Source organism: Engystomops pustulosus, chromosome 11 (assembly GCF_040894005.1).
Source record: "Engystomops pustulosus chromosome 11, aEngPut4.maternal, whole genome shotgun sequence".
Taxonomy (NCBI): Eukaryota; Metazoa; Chordata; class Amphibia; order Anura; family Leptodactylidae; genus Engystomops; species Engystomops pustulosus.
The window spans coordinates 64,073,624-64,094,847 of NC_092421.1; the positions used below are offsets into that span (position 1 = coordinate 64,073,624).

Here is a 21,224-nt window from a genome sequence, read left to right on the forward strand (position 1 = left end):
GAATATAACTACTATAATAGTGTTGCAGACAAGGTATGGTAGGGCGGGAGATCCAGCACTTAGGAAGGCATAGGGTTGAGAGAACGCTGTTAAGACATTGTAGAAAACTTTATTCTTCTTCTTTCTTTAAAAAATATATACATGGTGAGGAACATGGAATCACAAAAAAAAAAACAACAAAAAAACACAAGACAAAAAAGGAAATTAGCAAGGTAACGCGTTTCGGACTATAGCATGTTTAGTCCTTAATCATAAGGACTATGATTAAGGACTAAACATGATATAGTCCGAAACGCGTTACCTTGCTAATTTCCTTTTTTGTCTCGTGTTTTTTTTTTTTTTTTGTGATTCCATGTTCCTCACCATGTATATATTTTTTAAAGAAAGAAGAAGAATAAAGTTTTCTACAATGTCTTAACAGCGTTCTCTCAACCCTATGCCTTCCTAAGTGCTGGATCTCCCGCCCTACCATACCTTGTCTGCAACACTACTATTGTATTATACTGGATTCCCGGACCAGTTACAGGGACTTTCCGTGCACCCAGCCCAAATCTCACATCAGGATTACTGCAGTCTTCAGAGGGGTGAGCTGTTACCTAAAATATATTTTTTCTGTTGCTTGCACATAACTACTATAATACTGCCCCCTATGTACAAGAATATAACTACTATAAATGGATACTCACCTTAGGCACACGCCATCCACAGGGCTTAAACTATAGAAACGATCTCACATATGTATACTAACACATATATCTACTGTCTATCACCTGCCCATCTGAACTCTTTTTCCTCATCCCACTTTTTCTAAGTTTACAACATATTGTAAACATTTCTATGTTTACAGTTTACATCACCAGGGCAACTGTTACTCTTACATATGTATACTAACACATATATCTACTGTCTATCACCTGCCCATCTGAACTCTTTTTCCTCATTCCACTTTTTCTAAGTTTACAACATATTGTAAACATTTCTATGTTTACAGCTTACATCACCATGGCAACTGTTATTCCCCTTCTTAAGGGCCACATGACTCATGGACGTTCCCTCCTAACCTAGGAACAGAAGATATAGCTAAGTCCCAAGCCCTAAACAGTCACATGACTGACGGGCGTTTTCCTCTGTCACAGCTCAGGAGGCGGGGCCAAATTTCATGCTCCACATCTCTATTTTCTTTTGTATTTCTACCCCATTTCCTTATCTATACTTTCTTTCCAGCAGTGTCGCTTTAACGCATCCCAATCAAGTAATTTACCAACACATTCATATTGTTCATATCTCTCTTAGCACTCACTAGTCACATGACCTCTGGGCGTTTCCTCCTGTCACATGATATGGAGGCAGGTCTTTCACATGTGATCTGGGCTTTAAATGTCGGTCAGTCCATATGCTTGCTAGGTATGAGTAAGGACCGCTAAAAATGTAAAGGTCCGAAACGCGTCACCCAGTCCTGTTTGTACAAACATGTTTTTATCATGTTTTGTTATTTTTTCACTATGTTTGCGATTTTAACCACTCTTTTTTGATACTAATAAATAGAGATGAGCGAGCACTAAAATGCTCGGGTACTCGTTATTCGAGACGAACTTTTCCCGATGCTCGAGTGCTCGTCTCGAATAACGAACCCCATTGAAGTCAATGGGAGACTCGAGCATTTTTCAAGGGGACCAAGGCTCTGCACAGGGAAGCTTGGCCAAACACCTGGGAACCTCAGAAAAGGATGGAAACACCACGGAAATGGACAGGAAACAGCAGGGGCAGCATGCATGGATGCCTCTGAGGCTGCTTAATCGCACCATTATGCCAAAATTATGGGCAACAGCATGGCCATGACAGAGTGACAGAATGAAGCTAGATAGCATGTAAAACATCCAATAATTTACCCTGACACTATAGGGGACGGCATGCAGAGGCAGCGGCAGCAGGCTAGAGAGTGTCATGGCGACATACCCTAAATGGACTCAGGCTTCAAACCAATGGGTGGCAGAGAGGAACCAAAGGAGGTGAGCAAGAAGCGCTCAAATAATATCGGTACATGATAAAAGTTTGCCAGTATATTTTGTGGATTACACAGCAGGGTGGCGACAAAGTTAACATGGAAGCCATGAAAACAACCCAAAATTCTGCCTGACACAGCTCGTTTGATAAGGGGACCATGTATGGAGGCAGTGAACTAGTAGTAGATTAAAGGTGCTGCAGTTAAAACTATGTTAGTTGGATCTTGGCATGGAGCTGGCGCTCCGCTGCCAGGCGAGCTTTCGCCAATCCAAGCCCCTGTCTCTAGGCTACTCCCCAAACAGCACTTCTAAGAACCTTTTGTATAAGATCAAGTGTAGTAGCGTTCTTATAAGTTTAGGATATGGCGGGTGAGGGGAATGTAAACAGATGCGCAAGAAGCGCTGAAATAATATCGGTACATGATAAAAGTTTGCCAGTATATTTTGTGGATAACACAGCTGGGTGGCGACAAAGTTAACAACTTTGATGTGGAATCCATGAAAACAACCCAAATTTCTGCCTGACACACCTCGTTTGATAAGGGGACGATGTATGGAGGCAGCTATATGGACGACTTTTGGAGGTAGCAATGGAGACAACGTGTGGAGGCTGCTATGGAGACAATTTAATTTGGATAGTGCCTGTATGTGGCAGTCCAAAAAAGTTTTCAAACCAGAGGAGCAGGTAGGTGGCCCTCCAGTAAAATGGAATAGATTGAGTGCCTGTATGTGGCACTCCCAAAAATTGTTTAAAACAGAGGACCGGGTAGGTGGCCCTCCAGAAAAATTAAATGCATAAAGTACTATAGCTAGAGCCAGTGGGCCCTGTCAAAAAATAGCCAGTTTCCTCTGCTTTACTGTACAAAGAGGAGGAGAAGGAGGAAAATGAGGAGGAGGAGGAGTGGATAAATTATTCAGGTTGAGCTTCCTTCACCTGGTGGAGATTGGAAATTATGAGAAATCCAGGCTTTATTCATCTTAATAAGCGTCAGCCTGTCAGCGCTGTCAGTCGACAGGCGTGTACGCTTATCGGTGATGATGCCACCAGCTGCACTGAAAACCCGCTCGGACAAGACGCTAGCGGCAGGGCAGGCAAGAACCTCCAAGGCGTACAGCGCCAGTTCGTGCCACATGTCCAGCTTTGAAACCCAGTAGTTGTAGGGAGCTGTGTGATCATTTAGGACGATGGTATGGTCAGCTACGTACTCCCTCACCATCTTTCTGTAAAGATCAGCCCTACTCTGCCGAGACTGGGGACAGGTGACAGTGTCTTGCTGGGGTGACATAAAGCTGGCAAAAGCCTTGTAAAGCGTACCCTTGCCAGTGCTGGACAAGCTGCCTGCTCGCCTACTCTCCCTCGCTACTTGTCCCACAGAACTACGCACTCTGCCGCTAGCGCTGTCAGAAGGGAAATACTGTTTCAGCTTGTGCACCAGGGCCTGCTGGTATTCATGCATTCTCACACTCCTTTCCTCTCCAGGGATGAGAGTGGAAAGATTTTGCTTGTACCGTGGGTCCAGGAGAGTGAACACCCAGTAATCGGTGCTGGAATAAATTCTTTGAACGCGAGGGTCACGGGATAGGCAGCCTAGCATGAAATCTGCCATATGCGCCAGAGTACCAACGCGTAAGAATTCACTCCCCTCACTGGCCTGACTGTCCATTTCCTCCTCCTCCAACTCCTCCAACTCCTCTTCTTCTGCCCATACACGCTGAACAGTGAAGGACTCAACAATGGTCCCCTCTTGTGTCTCGCCAACATTCTCCTCCTCTTCCTCCTCATCCTCCTCCACCTCCACCTCCTCCGATATGCGCTGAGAAACAGACTTGAGGGTGCTTTGGCTATCAACAAGGGAATCTTCTTCCCCCGTCTCTTGTGACGAGCGCAAAGCTTCCGACTTCATGCTGACCAGAGAGTTTTTCAACAGGCCAAGCAGCGGGATGGTGAGGCTGATGATGGCGGCATCGCCACTGACCATCTGTGTTGACTCCTCAAAGTTACTCAGCACCTGACAGATATCAGACATCTACGTCCACTCCTCATTGTAGACTTGAGGAAGCTGACTGACCTGACTACCAGTTCTGGTGGAAGTTGACATCTGGCAGTCTACAATCGCTCGGCGCTGCTGGTAAACTCTGGATAACATGGTCAGTGTTGAATTCCACCTTGTGGGCGCGTCGCACAACAGTCGGTGAGCGGGCAGTTGGAGGCGGCGCTGCGCTGCCCTGAGAGTGGCAGCATCTGTGCTGGACTTCCTGAAATGCGCACAGATGCGGCGCACCTTCGTGAGCAAATCAGACAGATTGGGGTATGTCTTGAGGAAACGCTGAACTATCAGATTTAACACATGGGCCAGGCATGGCACATGTGTCAGTCTGCCGAGTTGCAGAGCCGCCACCAGGTTACGGCCGTTGTCACACACAACCATGCCTGGCTTCAGGTTCAGCGGTGCCAGCCACAGATCAGTCTGCGCCGTGATGCCCTGTAATAGCTCTTGGGCGGTGTGCCTTTTATCGCCTAGGCTCAGCAGTTTGAGCACCGCCTGCTGTCGCTTAGCGACGGCACTGCTGCTGTGCCTAGAGCTACCGACTGATGGTGCCATGCCCACGGATGGTAATTCGGAGGAGGAGGAGGTGGAGGAGGAGTGGGAGGAGGAGGAGGCATAGTAGGCCTGAAACACCTGGACCGAGGTAGGCCCCGCAATCCTCGGCGTCGGCAGTATATGACCAGCTGCAGGGTCAGACTCGGTCCCAGCCTCCACCAAGTTAACCCAATGTGCCGTCAGCCATATATAGTGGCCCTGCCCGGCAGCACTCGTCCACGTGTCCGTGGTCAGGTGGACCTTGTCAGAAACGGCGTTGGTCAGGGCACGGATGATGTAGTCTGACACGTGCTGGTGCAGGGCTGGGACGGCACATCGGGAAAAGTAGTGGCGGCTGGGGACCGAATACCGAGGGGCGGCCACCGCCATGAGGTTGCGAAAGGCCTCGGTCTCTACTAGCCTATAGGGCAGCATCTCCAGGCTAAGCAATCTGGAGATGTGGACATTAAGGGCTTGGGCGTGCGGGTGGGTTGCACTATATTTGCGTTTCCGCTCCAGCGTCTGGGGTATGGAGAGCTGAACGCTGGTGGATGCTGTGGAGGATCGTGGAGGCGACGATGGGGTTTTTGTGGCAGGGTCCTGGGCAGGGGGCTGACTATCAGCTGACACAGGGGAAGGAGCAGTGGTGTGCACGGCTGGAGGTGAACGGGCTTGGTGCCACTGATTCGGGTGTTTAGCATTCATATGCCTGCGCATACTGGTGGTAGTTAAGCTAGTAGTGGTGGAACCCCTGCTGATCCTGGTTTGGCAAATGTGGCACACCACAGTCCGTCGGTCATCCGGTGTTTCCTTAAAGAACCTCCAGACTTCTGAAAATCTAGCCCTCGCCGCAGGAGCCCTCGCCACGGGAGCTTCACTAGTTGACACATTTGGCGCTGATGCACCAGCTCTGGCCCTGCCTCTCCGTCTGGCCCCACCACTGCCTCTTCCAACCTGTTCTGCTATAGGACTCTCCTCCGTCTCAGAAGCACTGTGTTCACCCGGCCTCTCAACCCAGCTTGGGTCTGTCACCTCATCATCCTCCGATCCCTCAGTCTGCTCCCCCCTCGGACTTCCTGCCCTGACAACAACTTCCCCACTGTCTGACAACCGTGTCTCCTCATCGTCGGACACCTCTTTACACACTTCCACTACGTCAAGAAGGTCATCATCACCCACAGACTGCGACTGGTGGAAAACCTGGGCATCGGAAAATTGCTCAGCAGCAACCGGACAAGTGGTTTGTGACTGTGGGAAGGGTCCAGAAAACAGTTCCTCAGAGTATGCCAGTTCAAATGCCAAATTTTCCTGGGAGGGGGCAGACTGGGGGGGAGGAGGCTGAGGTGCAGGAGCTGGAGGAGTGCCGATTTCGGTGACATGGGTGGACTGCGTGGAAGACTGACTGGTGGACAAATTGCTCGAAGCATTGTCGGCAATCCACGACATCACCTGTTCGCACTGTTCTGGCCTCAACAGTGCTCTACCACGAGTCCCAGTAACTTCAGACATGAACCTAGGGAGTGTAGCTCTGCGGCGTTCCCCTGCTCCCTCATCAGCAGGTGGTGTCTCACCCCGCCCAGGACCACGGCCTCTGACCCCTGCAGTAGTTGGACGCCCACGTCCCCGCCCTCGTCCTCTACCCCTAGCCCTCGGGTTAAACATTTTGAAAATGAGAGTTATAACTTTAATTTTTTTTAAACTTTTTTTTGTGTTTTTTAGTTTTTAAAACCAAACGATGCTATCCTATTGCTATGGCTATTTTCTAGCCAAGTATGAAAGCACACTACTATGCCAGATGAGATGACACTGAGTTATTAAAAAAATAAACGTAAAATAAAAAGTAAATGGCAGACTGTGCCTAATTGAAATCCAACCCCTAATAAATTTTCCCACTTTGGTGTTTGAGGTGGATATGTGTGTCACTAAGCGCTAAACACAACGGTAGCAAGTCCCCCTGCAAATTCCTCACAATATGGTACTAGCTGCAAATAAAAAAAAAAAGTAGAACGTTATTGTAGCCCTAAAAAGGGCTGTTGGGTTCTTGTAGAATCACTCCTGCCTAACAGTAAGCTAATAGAACACCCTAACGCTTTCCCTGACCAGCAGCAGCTCTCTCCCTAGCGGCATCCAGACACAGAATGATCCGAGCAGCGCGGGCAGCGGCTAGTCTATCCCAGGGTCACCTGATCTGGCCAGCCAACCACTGCTATCGACGTGTAAGGGTACCACGTCATGCTGGGTGGAGTGCAGAGTCTCCTGGCTTGTGATTGGCTCTGTTTCTGGCCGCCAAAAAGCAAAACGGCGGGAGATGCCATTTTCTCGAGCGGGCGAAGTATTCGTCCGAGCAACGAGCAGTTTCGAGTACGCTAATGCTCGACCGAGCATCAAGCTCGGACGAGCATGTTCGCTCATCTCTACTAATAAACTTTCAAGATTTTTACTGAAGCTGGTGCCGAAGGACGCTTTTCTCCTTTTGTTTATTCTTGCATAACTACTATAATACTGCCCCCTATGTACTGGAATATAACTACTATAATACTGCCCCCTATGTACTGGAATATAACTACTATAATACTGCCCCCTATGTACAAGAATATAACTACTATAATAATGTTAAATCTATCATTGTAATTTTTTATTTGGTTTAGTTCTTTATAATCCCAATGACTTCTCTCAGATTTTTATTAGTATTTAGTTAAGTTTTTATTTATTTTTAAATTTGCAGGTTAATTGATGAGAATAAGAAGCATCAGCAGCTGATCCTTGATATCTGCTCTGAGAAGGATCATCTGCGGGAGGAGCTGAAGAAACGAGGGGAGACAGAGCTCCTGCACCTTAACTCCATCAAACAGGTGGGAGGCTCATGTTGTAAGTGCATCAACAGATGGATCAGACATGTTGGATTATATAGTACTGAATATCTCTGCCCTGCTTCATTAAAACCACAATCAGATTTATCTAATGTACATTTTTTAGGATAATTGTCAGTAGTGTTTCCTCTCTACCATTATATATAGTGTACAATGTCTTTTAACCGGTTCGCGACCGCCCGCCGCGTATTCACGGCGGCGGTCGCGTCGCGCTGCATGGAGAGGGCTCACGGGCTGAGCCCTCTCCATAGCCGGTAAGTCTTTGCTGCATATTGCAGCAAAGGCTTACCGGTAACATCCGCGATCGGTGCTAGCACCGATCGCGGGTGTTTTTACAGCGTGGGCTGCCGGCAAAGCTACCGGCAGCCTCAAACAGATAGCGGCGCATGGGCGCCGCCATCTTACCTGGGATCGCCGCTCCCCGTGACGTCATCGGGGGGCGGCGATCCGTCTCCATGGTAGCCTCGGGTCTTCCGAAGACCCGAGGCTATTTCGTTTTAACCCCTTCATTACAATGTGCTGATAGCACATTGTAATGAATGAGTTAGAAAATCCCCATATACTGCCATACTGTAGTATGGCAGTATATGATAGGATCGATCAGACAACCTAGGGTTAAAGTACCCTAGGGAGTCTGAAAAATAGTATAAATAAAAATAAAAAAAAGTTAAAAAAAAAAAAAATTATATTAAAAAAACCCTAAAATTTCAAATCACCCCCCTTTCCCTAGAACCGACATAAATATAAATAAACAGTAAAAATCATAAACACATCAGGTATCGACGCGTCCAAAAATGCCCGATCTATCAAAATATGATAACGGTTTTTCAATGCGTTTAACCCCGTAACGTAAAATAGCGCCCAAACTCGAAAATGGCACTTTTTTGCCATTTAGAAAAATCTAAAAAAATCTATAAAAAGTGATCAAAAGGTCTTACAGTCCTAAAAATGATATCATTGAAAATATTATCAAATTTCGCAAAAAATGACACCACCCACAGCTCCGTACACCAAAGTATAAAAAAGTTATTAGCGCCAGAAGTTGGCAAAATCAAAAAAATTATTTTTGTACAGGAGGTTTTAATTTTTGTAAATGTATGAAAACATTATAAAACCTATACAAATTTGGTATCCCTTAATCGTACCGACCCAAAGAATAAAGTAGACATGTCATTTGGGGCGCTCAGTGAAAGACGTAATATCCAAGCCCACAAGAAAATGGCGCAAATGCGTTTTTTCACCATTTTCATTGCATTTGGAATTTTTTTCCCGCTTCCGAGTACATGGCATGGAATATTTAATACCATCATTATGAAGTGCAATTTGTTACGCAGAAAACAAGCCGTCACACAGCTCTTTACGTGTAAAAATAAAAAAGTTATAGATTTTTGAAGGTGGGGAGTGAAAAATGGACATGAAAAAACAGGAAAGGGCCCGGTACTTAACCGGTTAATGTCTTGTGGAGATAAAACATCCTCTATTCTGATAAGGCAGTATTATAGTAGTTATATTCTTGTACATAGGGGGCAGTATTATAGTAGTTATTCTTGTACATAGGGGGCAGTATTATAGTAGTTATATTCTTGTACATAGGGGGCAGTATTATAGTAGTTATATTCCTGTACATAGGGGGCAGTATTATAGTAGTTATATTCTTGTACATAGGGGCAGTATTATAGTAGTTATATTCTTGTACATAAGGAGCAGTATTATAGTAGTTCTATTCTTGTACATAGGGGGGCAGTATTATAGTAGTTATATTCATGTACATAGGGGGCAGTATTATAGTAGTTATATTCCTGTACATAGGGGGCAGTATTATAGTAGTTATATTCTTGTACATAGGGGGAAGTATTATAGTAGTTATATTCTTGTACATGGGGGCAGTATTATAGTAGTTATACTGCCCCCTATGTACAAGAATATAACTACTATAATACTGCCCCCTATGTACAAGAATATTATAGTAGTTATATTTTTGTACATAGGGGGCAGTATTATAGTAGTTATATTCTTGTACATAGGGGGCAGTATTATAGTAGTTATATTCATGTACATAGGGGGCAGTATTATAGTAGTTATATTCTTGTACATAGGGGGCAGTATTATAGTAGTTATATTCTTGTACATAGGGGGCAGTATTATAGTAGTTATATTCATGTACATAGGGGGCAGTATTATAGTAGTTATATTCTTGTACATAGGGGGCAGTATTATAGTAGTTATATTCTTGTACATAGGGGGCAGTATTATAGTAGTTATATTCTTGTACATAGGGGGCAGTATTATAGTAGTTATATTCTTGTACATAGGGGGCAGTATTATAGTAGTTATATTCTTGTACATAGGGGGCAGTATTATAGTAGTTATATTCTTGTACACTGGGGGCAGTATTATAGTAGTTATTCTTGTACATAGGGGGCAGTATTATAGTAGTTATATTCTTGTACACTGGGGGCAGTATTATAGTAGTTATATTCTTATACATAGGGGGCAGTATTATAGTAGTTATATTCTTGTACATAGAGGGCAGTATTATAGTAGTTATATTCTTGTACATAGGGGGCAGTATTATAGTAGTTATATTCTTGTACATAGGGGGCAGTATTATAGTAGTTATATTCTTGTACATAGGGGGCAGTATTATAGTAGTTATATTCTTGTACATAGGGGGGCAGTATTATAGTAGTTATATTCTTGTACATAGGGGGCAGTATTATAGTAGTTATACTGCCCCCTATGTACAAGAATATAACTACTATAATACTGCCCCCTATGTACAAGAATATTATAGTAGTTATATTTTTGTACATAGGGGGCAGTATTAAAGTAGTTATATTCTTGTACATAGGGGGCAGTATTATAGTAGTTATATTCTTGTACACTGGGGGCAGTATTATAGTAGTTATTCTTGTACATAGGGGGCAGTATTATAGTAGTTATATTCTTGTACACTGGGGGCAGTATTATAGTAGTTATATTCTTGTACATAGGGGACAGTATTATAGAAGTTATATTCTTGTACATAGGGGACAGTATTATAGTAGTTATATTCTTATACATAGGGGGCAGTATTATAGTAGTTATATTCTTATACATAGGGGGCAGTATTATAGTAGTTATATTCTTGTACATAGAGGGCAGTATTATAGTAGTTATATTCTTGTACATAGGGGGCAGTATTATAGTAGTTATATTCTTGTACATAGGGGGCAGTATTATAGTAGTTATATTCTTGTACATAGGGGGGCAGTATTATAGTAGTTATATTCTTGTACATAGGGGGCAGTATTATAGTAGTTATATTCTTGTACATGGGGGCAGTATTATAGTAGTTATACTGCCCCCTATGTACAAGAATATTATAGTAGTTATATTCTTGTACATAGGGGGCAGTTTTAGTAGTTATATTCTTGTACATAGGGGGCAGTATTATAGTAGTTATATTCTTGTACATAGGGGGCAGTATTATAGTAGTTATATTCTTATACATAGGGGGCAGTATTATAGTAGTTATATTCTTGTACATAGGGGGCAGTATTATAGTAGTTATATTCTTGTACATAGGGGGCAGTATTATAGTAGTTATATTCTTGTACATAGGGGGGCAGTATTATAGTAGTTATATTCTTGTACATAGGGGGCAGTATTATAGTAGTTATATTCTTGTACATAGGGGGGCAGTATTATAGTAGTTATATTCTTGTACATAGGGGGCAGTATTATAGTAGTTATATTCTTGTACATGGGGGCAGTATTATAGTAGTTATACTGCCCCCTATGTACAAGAATATAACTACTATAATACTGCCCCCTATGTACAAGAATATTATAGTAGTTATATTTTTGTACATAGGGGGCAGTATTAAAGTAGTTATATTCTTGTACATAGGGGGCAGTATTATAGTAGTTATATTCTTGTACATAGGGGGCAGTATTATAGTAGTTATATTCTTGTACATAGGGGGCAGTATTATAGTAGTTATATTCTTGTACATAGGGGGCAGTATTATAGTAGTTATATTCTTGTACATAGGGGGCAGTATTATAGTAGTTATATTCTTGTACATAGGGGGCAGTATTATAGTAGTTATATTCTTGTACATAGGGGGCAGTATTATAGTAGTTATATTCTTGTACATAGGGGGCAGTATTATAGTAGTTATATTCTTGTACATAGGGGGCAGTATTATAGTAGTTATATTCTTGTACATAGGGGGCAGTATTATAGTAGTTATATTCTTGTACATAGGGGGCAGTATTATAGTAGTTATATTCTTGTACATAGGGGGCAGTATTATAGTAGTTATATTCTTGTACATAGGGGGCAGTATTATAGTAGTTATATTCTTGTACATAGGGGGCAGTATTATAGTAGTTATATTCTTGTACATAGGGGGCAGTATTATAGTAGTTATATTCTTGTACATAGGGGGCAGTTTTAGTAGTTATATTCTTGTACATAGGGGGCAGTATTATAGTAGTTATATTCTTGTACATAGGGGGCAGTATTATAGTAGTTATATTCTTATACATAGGGGGCAGTATTATAGTAGTTATATTCTTGTACATAGGGGGCAGTATTATAGTAGTTATATTCTTGTACATAGGGGGCAGTATTATAGTAGTTATATTCTTGTACATAGGGGGCAGTATTATAGTAGTTATATTCTTGTACATAGGGGGCAGTATTATAGTAGTTATATTCTTGTACATAGGGGGCAGTATTATAGTAGTTGTATTCTTGTACATAGGGGGCAGTATTATAGTAGTTGTATTCTTGTACATGGGGGCAGTATTATAGTAGTTGTATTCTTGTACATAGGAGGCAGTATTATAGTACTTGTATTCTTGTACATAGGGGGCAGTATTATAGGAGTTATATTCTTGTACATAGGGGGCAGTATTATAGGAGTTATATTCTTGTACACTGGGGGCAGTATTATAGGAGTTATATTCTTGTACACTGGGGGCAGTATTATAGGAGTTATATTCTTGTACACTGGGGGCAGTATTATAGTAGTTATATTCTTATACATAGGGGGCAGTATTATAGTAGTTATATTCTTGTACATAGGGGGCAGTATTATAGTAGTTATATTCTTGTACATAGGGGGCAGTATTATAGTAGTTATATTCTTGTACATAGGGGGCAGTATTATAGTAGTTATATTCTTGTACATAGGGGGCAGTATTATAGTAGTTATATTCTTGTACATAGGGGGCAGTATTATAGTAGTTATATTCTTGTACATAGGGGGCAGTATTATAGTAGTTATATTCTTGTACATAGGGGGCAGTATTATAGTAGTTATATTCTTGTACATAGGGGGCAGTATTATAGTAGTTATATTCTTGTACATAGGGGGCAGTATTATAGTAGTTATATTCTTGTACATAGGGGGCAGTATTATAGTAGTTATATTCTTGTACATAGGGGGCAGTATTATAGTAGTTATATTCTTGTACATAGGGGGCAGTATTATAGTAGTTATATTCTTGTACATAGGGGGCAGTTTTAGTAGTTATATTCTTGTACATAGGGGGGCAGTATTATAGTAGTTATATTCTTGTACATAGGGGGGCAGTATTATAGTAGTTATATTCTTGTACATAGGGGGGCAGTATTATAGTAGTTATACTGCCCCCTATGTACAAGAATATAACTACTATAATACTGCCCCCTATGTACAAGAATATTATAGTAGTTATATTTTTGTACATAGGGGGCAGTATTAAAGTAGTTATATTCTTGTACATAGGGGGCAGTATTATAGTAGTTATATTCTTGTACATAGGGGGCAGTATTATAGTAGTTATATTCTTGTACATAGGGGGCAGTATTATAGTAGTTATATTCTTGTACATAGGGGGCAGTATTATAGTAGTTATATTCTTGTACATAGGGGGCAGTATTATAGTAGTTATATTCTTGTACATAGGGGGCAGTATTATAGTAGTTATATTCTTGTACATAGGGGGCAGTTTTAGTAGTTATATTCTTGTACATAGGGGGCAGTTTTAGTAGTTATATTCTTGTACATAGGGGGCAGTATTATAGTAGTTATATTCTTGTACATAGGGGGCAGTATTATAGTAGTTATATTCTTGTACATAGGGGGCAGTATTATAGTAGTTATATTCTTGTACATAGGGGGCAGTATTATAGTAGTTATATTCTTGTACATAGGGGGCAGTATTATAGCAGTTATATTCTTGTACATAGGGGGCAGTATTATAGTAGTTATATTGTACATAGGGGGCAGTATTATAGTAGTTATATTCTTGTACATGGGGGCAGTATTATAGTAGTTGTATTCTTGTACATAGGAGGCAGTATTATAGTACTTGTATTCTTGTACATAGGGGGCAGTATTATAGGAGTTATATTCTTGTACATAGGAGGCAGTATTATAGTAGTTATATTCCTGTACATAGGGGGCAGTATTATAGTAGTTATAGTCTTGTACATAGGGGGCAGTATTATAGTAGTTATATTCTTGTACACTGGGGGCAGTATTATAGTAGTTATATTCTTATACATAGGGGGCAGTATTATAGTAGTTATATTCTTGTACATAGGGGGCAGTATTATAGTAGTTATATTCCTGTACATAGGGGGCAGTATTATAGAAGTTATATTCTTATACATAGGGGGCAGTATTATAGTAGTTATATTCTTGTACATGGGGGGCAGTATTGTAGTAGTTGTATACTTGTACATAGGGGGCAGTATTATAGTAGTTATATTCTTGTACATAGGGGGCGGTATTATAGTAGTTATATTCTTGTACATAGGGGGCAGTATTATAGTAGTTATATTCTTGTACATAGGGGGCAGTATTATAGTAGTTATATTCTTGTACATAGGGGACAGTATTATAGTAGTTGTATTCTTGTACATAGGGGGACAGTATTATAGGAGTTACATTCTTGTACATGGGGGCAGTATATTACATGTGGGTCTTAATTATTGTGTAGAATGCTCTCTTGTATTACACCCAGTGATTCACCCTGTAGGATTGAGGTTTGTCACACCTGTCCAGTTCTTACCAGCTGATTCACAATGTATTTGTGCTGGAAGAAGTTGTGGATGTCCAGGATGTGGAGATACATTGTATTACTATGTGGAACTTATTAAATGTAACTGAATATGAGTATCTACCCTTAAAAGGCCGTTTTGGGATAAAGCAATTTATGTGTCCATAGAATTTGTCCTCCATCTTGCCGGGAGATGAGACTTTCCCTCTTACATGATGTTATCACTTTCCCATACGCCAGGGTCTCTCTAGAAATACAACTGCCACAGTATAAGACATGAGCCTATGAGTGTGTCTGTTCACTGTCAGTAAGCAGAGATGATAAAACAAAAATACAAAGTATATGGGAAATTTGTGGAAGTAAAAACATTGAAAATGAGACATCGAACCCGGGGTGATTGTGAGCACATGGAGGGGGGTCTCGGGCATCACATATGATGTGTGATAGTTATACATTGTTAAATATCTTGTATCTGTCATAGTTTTGCCCTTCGCCCCTCTTCCCTCGCCCATTGGGTTTTGTCTCTCACACGCCAGGTCTCACCTCCCATCTGTCAGCTTGTAGTTAATCTAAACTCTTTCTTCGATAACAATGCAGCCGATTCTAAAAATAGTTGCATCAGACCAGTTCTTCCAGGTTTTCCCCATGATTATGAAGTCACTTTCTGGTACAAGACGAGTGATGTGAGGTCATCGCTGCTGAGAAAGTACGTAAGCTCCTCAGGGTGACCTACATGTTTGCATTTAATGTGATTGTATGTAAATCACAAAGTATATGAACCCTGTATAACTCTGGTAATTACACACACACGTCATAGCTGAGATCATCCCCATAGTAAGTGAACCCGTGGAACACTGCACTGATAATTAATATAATGGCCATGGCTACTGCCACAGACGTGACAGTCTTATATTTAGCTAAAGCTTTCAGGTCTCCCGTGGGGCACCTACACGTGTCCTACAGAGTGAATTCTTCTACTCACACCATAGATATTTTTTTAGTACACAAAAAAAAGTTGAGTTAGAAAGGGGTCAGAGCTACACGTAAGGGGATGTGAAGCCAAATTTTATAGTGTGAATAATTGCATTCTGGGAGAATTAAGCTGTAATATTTGCAGAATAGTGAGTGCAGCTCTGAGGTATAATACAGGATGTAACTCAGGATCAGTGCAGGATAAGTAATGTCATGTATGTACACAGTGACAGCAGCAGAATAGTGAGTGCAGCTCTGGGATATAATACAGGATGTAACTCAGGATCGGTACAGGATAAGTAATGTCATGTATGTACACAGTGACTGCACCAGCAGAATAGTCAGTGCAGCTCTGGGGTATAATACAGGATGTAACTCAGGATCAGTACAGGATAAGTAATGTCCTGTATGTACACAGTGACTGCACCAGCAGCAGAATAGTGAGTGCAGCTCTGGAGTATAATACAGGATGTAACTCAGGATCAGTACAGGATAAGTAATGTCATGTATGTACACAGTGACTTCACCAGCAGCAGAATAGTGAGTGCAGCTCTGGAGTATAATACAGGATGTAACTCAGGATCAGTACAGGATAAGTAATGTCATGTATGTACACAGTGACTGCAGCAGCAGAATAGTGAGTGCAGCTCTGGGGTATAATACAGGATGTAACTCAGGATCAGTGCAGGATAAGTAATGTCATGTATGTACACAGTGACTGCAGCAGCAGAATAGTGAGTGCAGCTCTGGGGTATAATACAGGATGTAACTCAGGATCAGTACAGGATAAGTAATGTCATGTATGTACACAGTGACTGCACCACCAGCAGAATAGTGAGTGCAGCTCTGGAGTATAATACAGGATGTAACTCAGGATCAGTACAGGATAAGTAATGTCATGTATGTACACAGTGACTGCACCAGCAGAATAGTGAGTGCAGCTCTGGAGTATAATACAGGATGTAACTCAGGATCAGTACAGGATAAGTAATGTCATGTATGTACACAGTGACTGCACCAGCAGCAGAATAGTGAGTGCAGCTCTGGAGTATAATACAGGATGTAACTCAGGATCAGTACAGGATAAGTAATGTCATGTATGTACACAGTGACTGCACCACCAGCAGAATAGTGAGTGCAGCTCTGGAGTATAATACAGGATGTAACTCAGGATCAGTACAGGATAAGTAATGTCATGTATGTACACAGTGACTGCACCAGCAGAATAGTGAGTGCAGCTCTGGAGTATAATACAGAATGTAACTCGGGATCAGTACAGGATAAGTAATGTCATGTATGTACACAGTGACTGCAGCAGCAGAATAGTGAGTGCAGCTCTGGGGTATAATACAGGATGTAACTCAGGATAAGTACAGGATAAGTAATGTCATGTATGTACACAGTGACTGCACCACCAGCAGAATAGTGAGTGCAGCTCTGGGATATAATACAGGATGTAACTCAGGATCGGTACAGGATAAGTAATGTCATGTATGTACACAGTGACTGCAGCAGCAGAATAGTGAGTGCAGCTCTGGGGTATAATACAGGATGTAACTCAGGATCAGTACAGGATAAGTAATGTCATGTATGTACACAGTGACTGCACCAGCAGCAGAATAGTGAGTGCAGCTCTGGAGTATAATACAGGATGTAACTCAGGATCAGTACAGGATAAGTAATGTCATGTATGTACACAGTGACAGCAGCAGAATAGTGAGTGCAGCTCTGGGATATAATACAGGATGTAACTCAGGATCGGTACAGGATAAGTAATGTCATGTATGTACACAGTGACTGCAGCAGCAGAATAGTGAGTGCAGCTCTGGGGTATAATACAGGATGTAACTCAGGATCAGTACAGGATAAGTAATGTCATGTATGTACACAGTGACTGCACCAGCAGAATAGTGAGTGCAGCTCTGGAGTATAATACAGAATGTAACTCGGGATCAGTACAGGATAAGTAATGTCATGTATGTACACAGTGACTGCAGCAGCAGAATAGTGAGTGCAGCTCTGGGGTATAATACAGGATGTAACTCAGGATCAGTACAGGATAAGTAATGTCATGTATGTACACAGTGACTGCACCACCAGCAGAATAGTGAGTGCAGCTCTGGGATATAATACAGGATGTAACTCAGGATCGGTACAGGATAAGTAATGTCATGTATGTACACAGTGACTGCAGCAGCAGAATAGTGAGTGCAGCTCTGGAGTATAATACAGGATGTAACTCAGGATCAGTACAGGATAAGTAATGTCATGTATGTACACAGTGACTGCACCAGCAGCAGAATAGTGAGTGCAGCTCTGGGGTATAATACAGGATGTAACTCAGGATCAGTACAGGATAAGTAATGTCATGTGTGTACACAGTGACTGCACCAGCAGCAGAATAGTGAGTGCAGCTCTGGAGTATAATACAGGATGTAACTCAGGATCAGTACAGGATAAGTAATGTCATGTATGTACACAGTGACAGCAGCAGAATAGTGAGTGCAGTTCTGGAGTTTAATACAGGATGAGGACATGAGTAGATACTTAGTTGACAAAGTAAATATTTCTGGATGATAACATTTCCCTTTTTCCCTTTTTGTCCCTTCAACTTTTCTACCAGCTTGAAGGGAAGCTTGAAGAATTCAGTCGAGAACTGAAAACAGCAAAAGAAAGACATAATGCACAAGATGCGGCCTCCAAAAACACCATCCAGCATCTACATAAGGAGTTGGCTCTGAGGACGGAGCAGGTAACTTTGCAGATGGGATTGTACTGATTCATTATTTAGGGGTCTCAGCCACAGATCCGAGTGAACTTTCCTAAAATTTTGTACAGAGAATCCTCCGCTGTAGAGCTCTTGTCATCCTGTAATGTGCTTCTATGTGCTTGTACTTAGGCCAATAAAAAATGTGAGGAGGCGCGACAGGAGAAGGAGGCGATGGTCATGAAGTACGTGAGGGGCGAGAAAGAGTCTCTGGATCTACGGAAGGAGAAGGAGGTTCTGGAGAGGAAGCTGCGGGAGGCCAACAAGGAAATCGAGAAGAACAGCGCTAGGATCAAGATCCTAACTCAGGAAAAGGGGCGACTGCATCAGCTGCACGAGGCCAAGGTAAAGGGGCGGCCGTGGGAGGTCCTGGGGTATCCGTCATTTGGGATTATGGGCTGAAGTGGTTCACAGTGATGGATTGAACGTGTAGCGGCCATGAGGGGGGGAGGGGCTTATTCATACAGATTATACAGATCTATTATTATTCACTGGCCCCTCATGGGGCATATAGTAAGTGCATACAGTATATTGCAGGGTAGAAGCTCTCTCTTGCTTCATCCAATATTTTCTCCTGAACTCCAGGAGAACGAGACAAGTCGGCAGAACCGCGAAATCGAGAAATTGAAGGAAGAAGTGAACTCGTACGCCATCAAGGTGAAGTGGGCTCATAACAAGCTAAAGACGGAGCTGGACACTCACAAGGTTAGTAGAGGACTGGAATATATAACCAGGTGCATGCCATACATAGAGGCTGCACCGGGCGTGAAATGAATTATTATTACATATTTGTCTACAATGATCTACGTTATGTCTCGTATACGCCACTGTGTGGTCTCAGTTCAGATCCCTCCATGTTAGAGGTGATGTTAAGTCTGTCTCACTTCCAATCTTCTGTATTGTCTCTCTCTTTCCAAAGACCCTGGAGAGAGGTTTTACTGTTCCTATTCCACATGTTCCAGGAAACCAAAGACAAACTGCGAGATACAACGGCGAAACTCAACCAAGCCAAGGAGGAGGCCGAGCAGATCCGCAGGAACTGCCAGGAGATGATAAAAACTTACCAGGTACGGGTCATCCTGTGGGTGTGCGCCCACTGGGGAGGATGGCGTGCGCCCACTGGGCACTGGGGAGGATGGCGTGCGCCCACTGGGCAGGATGGCGTGCGCCCACTGGGCACTGGGGAGGATGGCGTGCGCCGAATTGTGAATGTGGCTCTGATGTTAATGGAGTATAAGACCTAACATGTCAGGATGTATGAAGATCTGCTTGATGTGTAGATATTTAGAATGATGTTTTTGCGAGGTGAGGGAAAGCTTCTGTTCTCACAAGATGTCTCCATTCCTCCTCTTTCACTGACCCCTTCCTCTCTTTCACCCCTTTCTTTCTTCCCTCCTCCCATCCATCCATGCTCTCTCTTACCCCTTCCATCCATACTCTCTCTTACCCCTTCCATCCATACTCTCTTACCCCTTCCATCCATACTCTCTTACCCCTTCCATCCATACACTCTCTTACCCCTTCCATCCATACTCTCTCTTACTCCTTCCATCCATACTCTCTTACCCCTTCCATCCATACACTCTCTTACCCCTTCCATCCATACACTCTCTTACCCCTTCCATCCATACTCTCTCTTACTCCTTCCATCCATACTCTCTCTTACTCCTTCCATCCATACTCTCTCTTACCCCTTCCATCCATACTCTCTCTTGCCCCCTTCCTTCCATCCATACTCTCTCTTGCCCCCTTCCTTCCTTCCATCCATACTCTCTCTTGCCCCCTTCCTTCCTTCCATCCATACTCTCTTGCCCCCTTCCTTCCTTCCATCCATACTCTCTTGCCCCCTTCCTTCCTTCCATCCATACTCTCTCTTGCCCCCTTCCTTCCTTCCATCCATACTCTCTCTCTTGCCCCCTTCCTTCCTTCCATCCATACTCTCTCTCTTGCCCCCTTCCTTCCTTCCATCCATACTCTCTCTCTTGCCCCCTTCCTTCCTTCCATCCATACTCTCTCTTGCCCCCTTCCTTCCTTCCATCCATACTCTCTCTTGCCCCCTTCCTTCCTTCCATCCATACTCTCTCTTGCCCCCTTCCTTCCTTCCATCCATACTCTCTCTCTTGCCCCCTTCCTTCCTTCCATCCATACTCTCTCTCTTGCCCCCTTCCTTCCTTCCATCCATACTCTCTCTCTTGCCCCCTTCCTTCCTTCCATCCATACTCTCTCTCTTGCCCCCTTCCTTCCTTCCATCCATACTCTCTCTCTTGCCCCCTTCCTTCCTTCCATCCATACTCTCTCTCTTGCCCCCTTCCTTCCTTCCATCCATACTCTCTCTCTTGCCCCCTTCCTTCCTTCCATCCATACTCTCTCTCTTGCCCCCTTCCTTCCTTCCATCCATACTCTCTCTCTTGCCCCCTTCCTTCCTTCCATCCATACTCTCTCTCTTGCCCCCTTCCTTCCTTCCATCCATACTCTCTCTCTTGCCCTTTCTTAGGAATCTGAAGAAATAAAATCAAATGAACTGGATGCAAAATTGCGCGTCACCAAAGTGGAGCTGGAGAAGCAGATGCAGGAGAAGTCTAATCATTTGGAGGTAAATGGAAAAGTAAGCATTTGTCTTCATTTTGCACCATTCACTTGCTTTCAGTGAATGGAAACTTTAATAGTTTATGTTCAAAGGCTGATATCCTGTCCATGTCCAGATGATGGAGCTAATACACTGTAACAATCCACACAGCTGTGTCAGGACATGATCAGCCTATTGGAAGCAGAGCTCTGTCATCTCTTATGGTTTCATTCCAGCTAGTATAACACTACAACTCCCAGCATGCTCTTTCTATGGCTACTTATTGTATTTCTTTATTATGTGGGATCTGAAGGTTCATCAAGCTAAAATGAAGGAGCTGGACGACCTGAAGCGAACGTTTACAGAGGGGATGGATGAGCTCCGCACATTGCGAACCAAGGTATCTGTTCACTGCCTGAGGAT

General features: G+C 42.9%; 1 protein-coding gene across 2 annotated transcripts in view; it reads left to right on the forward strand.

The window, feature by feature from the left end:
- The window catches only part of CCDC186 (coiled-coil domain containing 186), a 44,793-nt gene that overhangs the window by 12,872 nt on the left and 10,697 nt on the right, over positions 1 to 21,224 (forward strand). Inside the window, exons 3-9 of one of the 2 annotated variants that reach the window (XM_072130156.1) lie at positions 7,311 to 7,437; positions 18,092 to 18,220; positions 18,368 to 18,580; positions 18,821 to 18,940; positions 19,198 to 19,302; positions 20,730 to 20,840; positions 21,115 to 21,201. In XM_072130156.1, coding sequence (XP_071986257.1) covers positions 7,311 to 7,437; positions 18,092 to 18,220; positions 18,368 to 18,580; positions 18,821 to 18,940; positions 19,198 to 19,302; positions 20,730 to 20,840; positions 21,115 to 21,201 — 892 coding nt within the window. The remainder of the gene's footprint in view (positions 1 to 7,310; positions 7,438 to 18,091; positions 18,221 to 18,367; positions 18,581 to 18,820; positions 18,941 to 19,197; positions 19,303 to 20,729; positions 20,841 to 21,114; positions 21,202 to 21,224) is intronic. The other variant, XM_072130157.1, reaches the window with a different exon arrangement.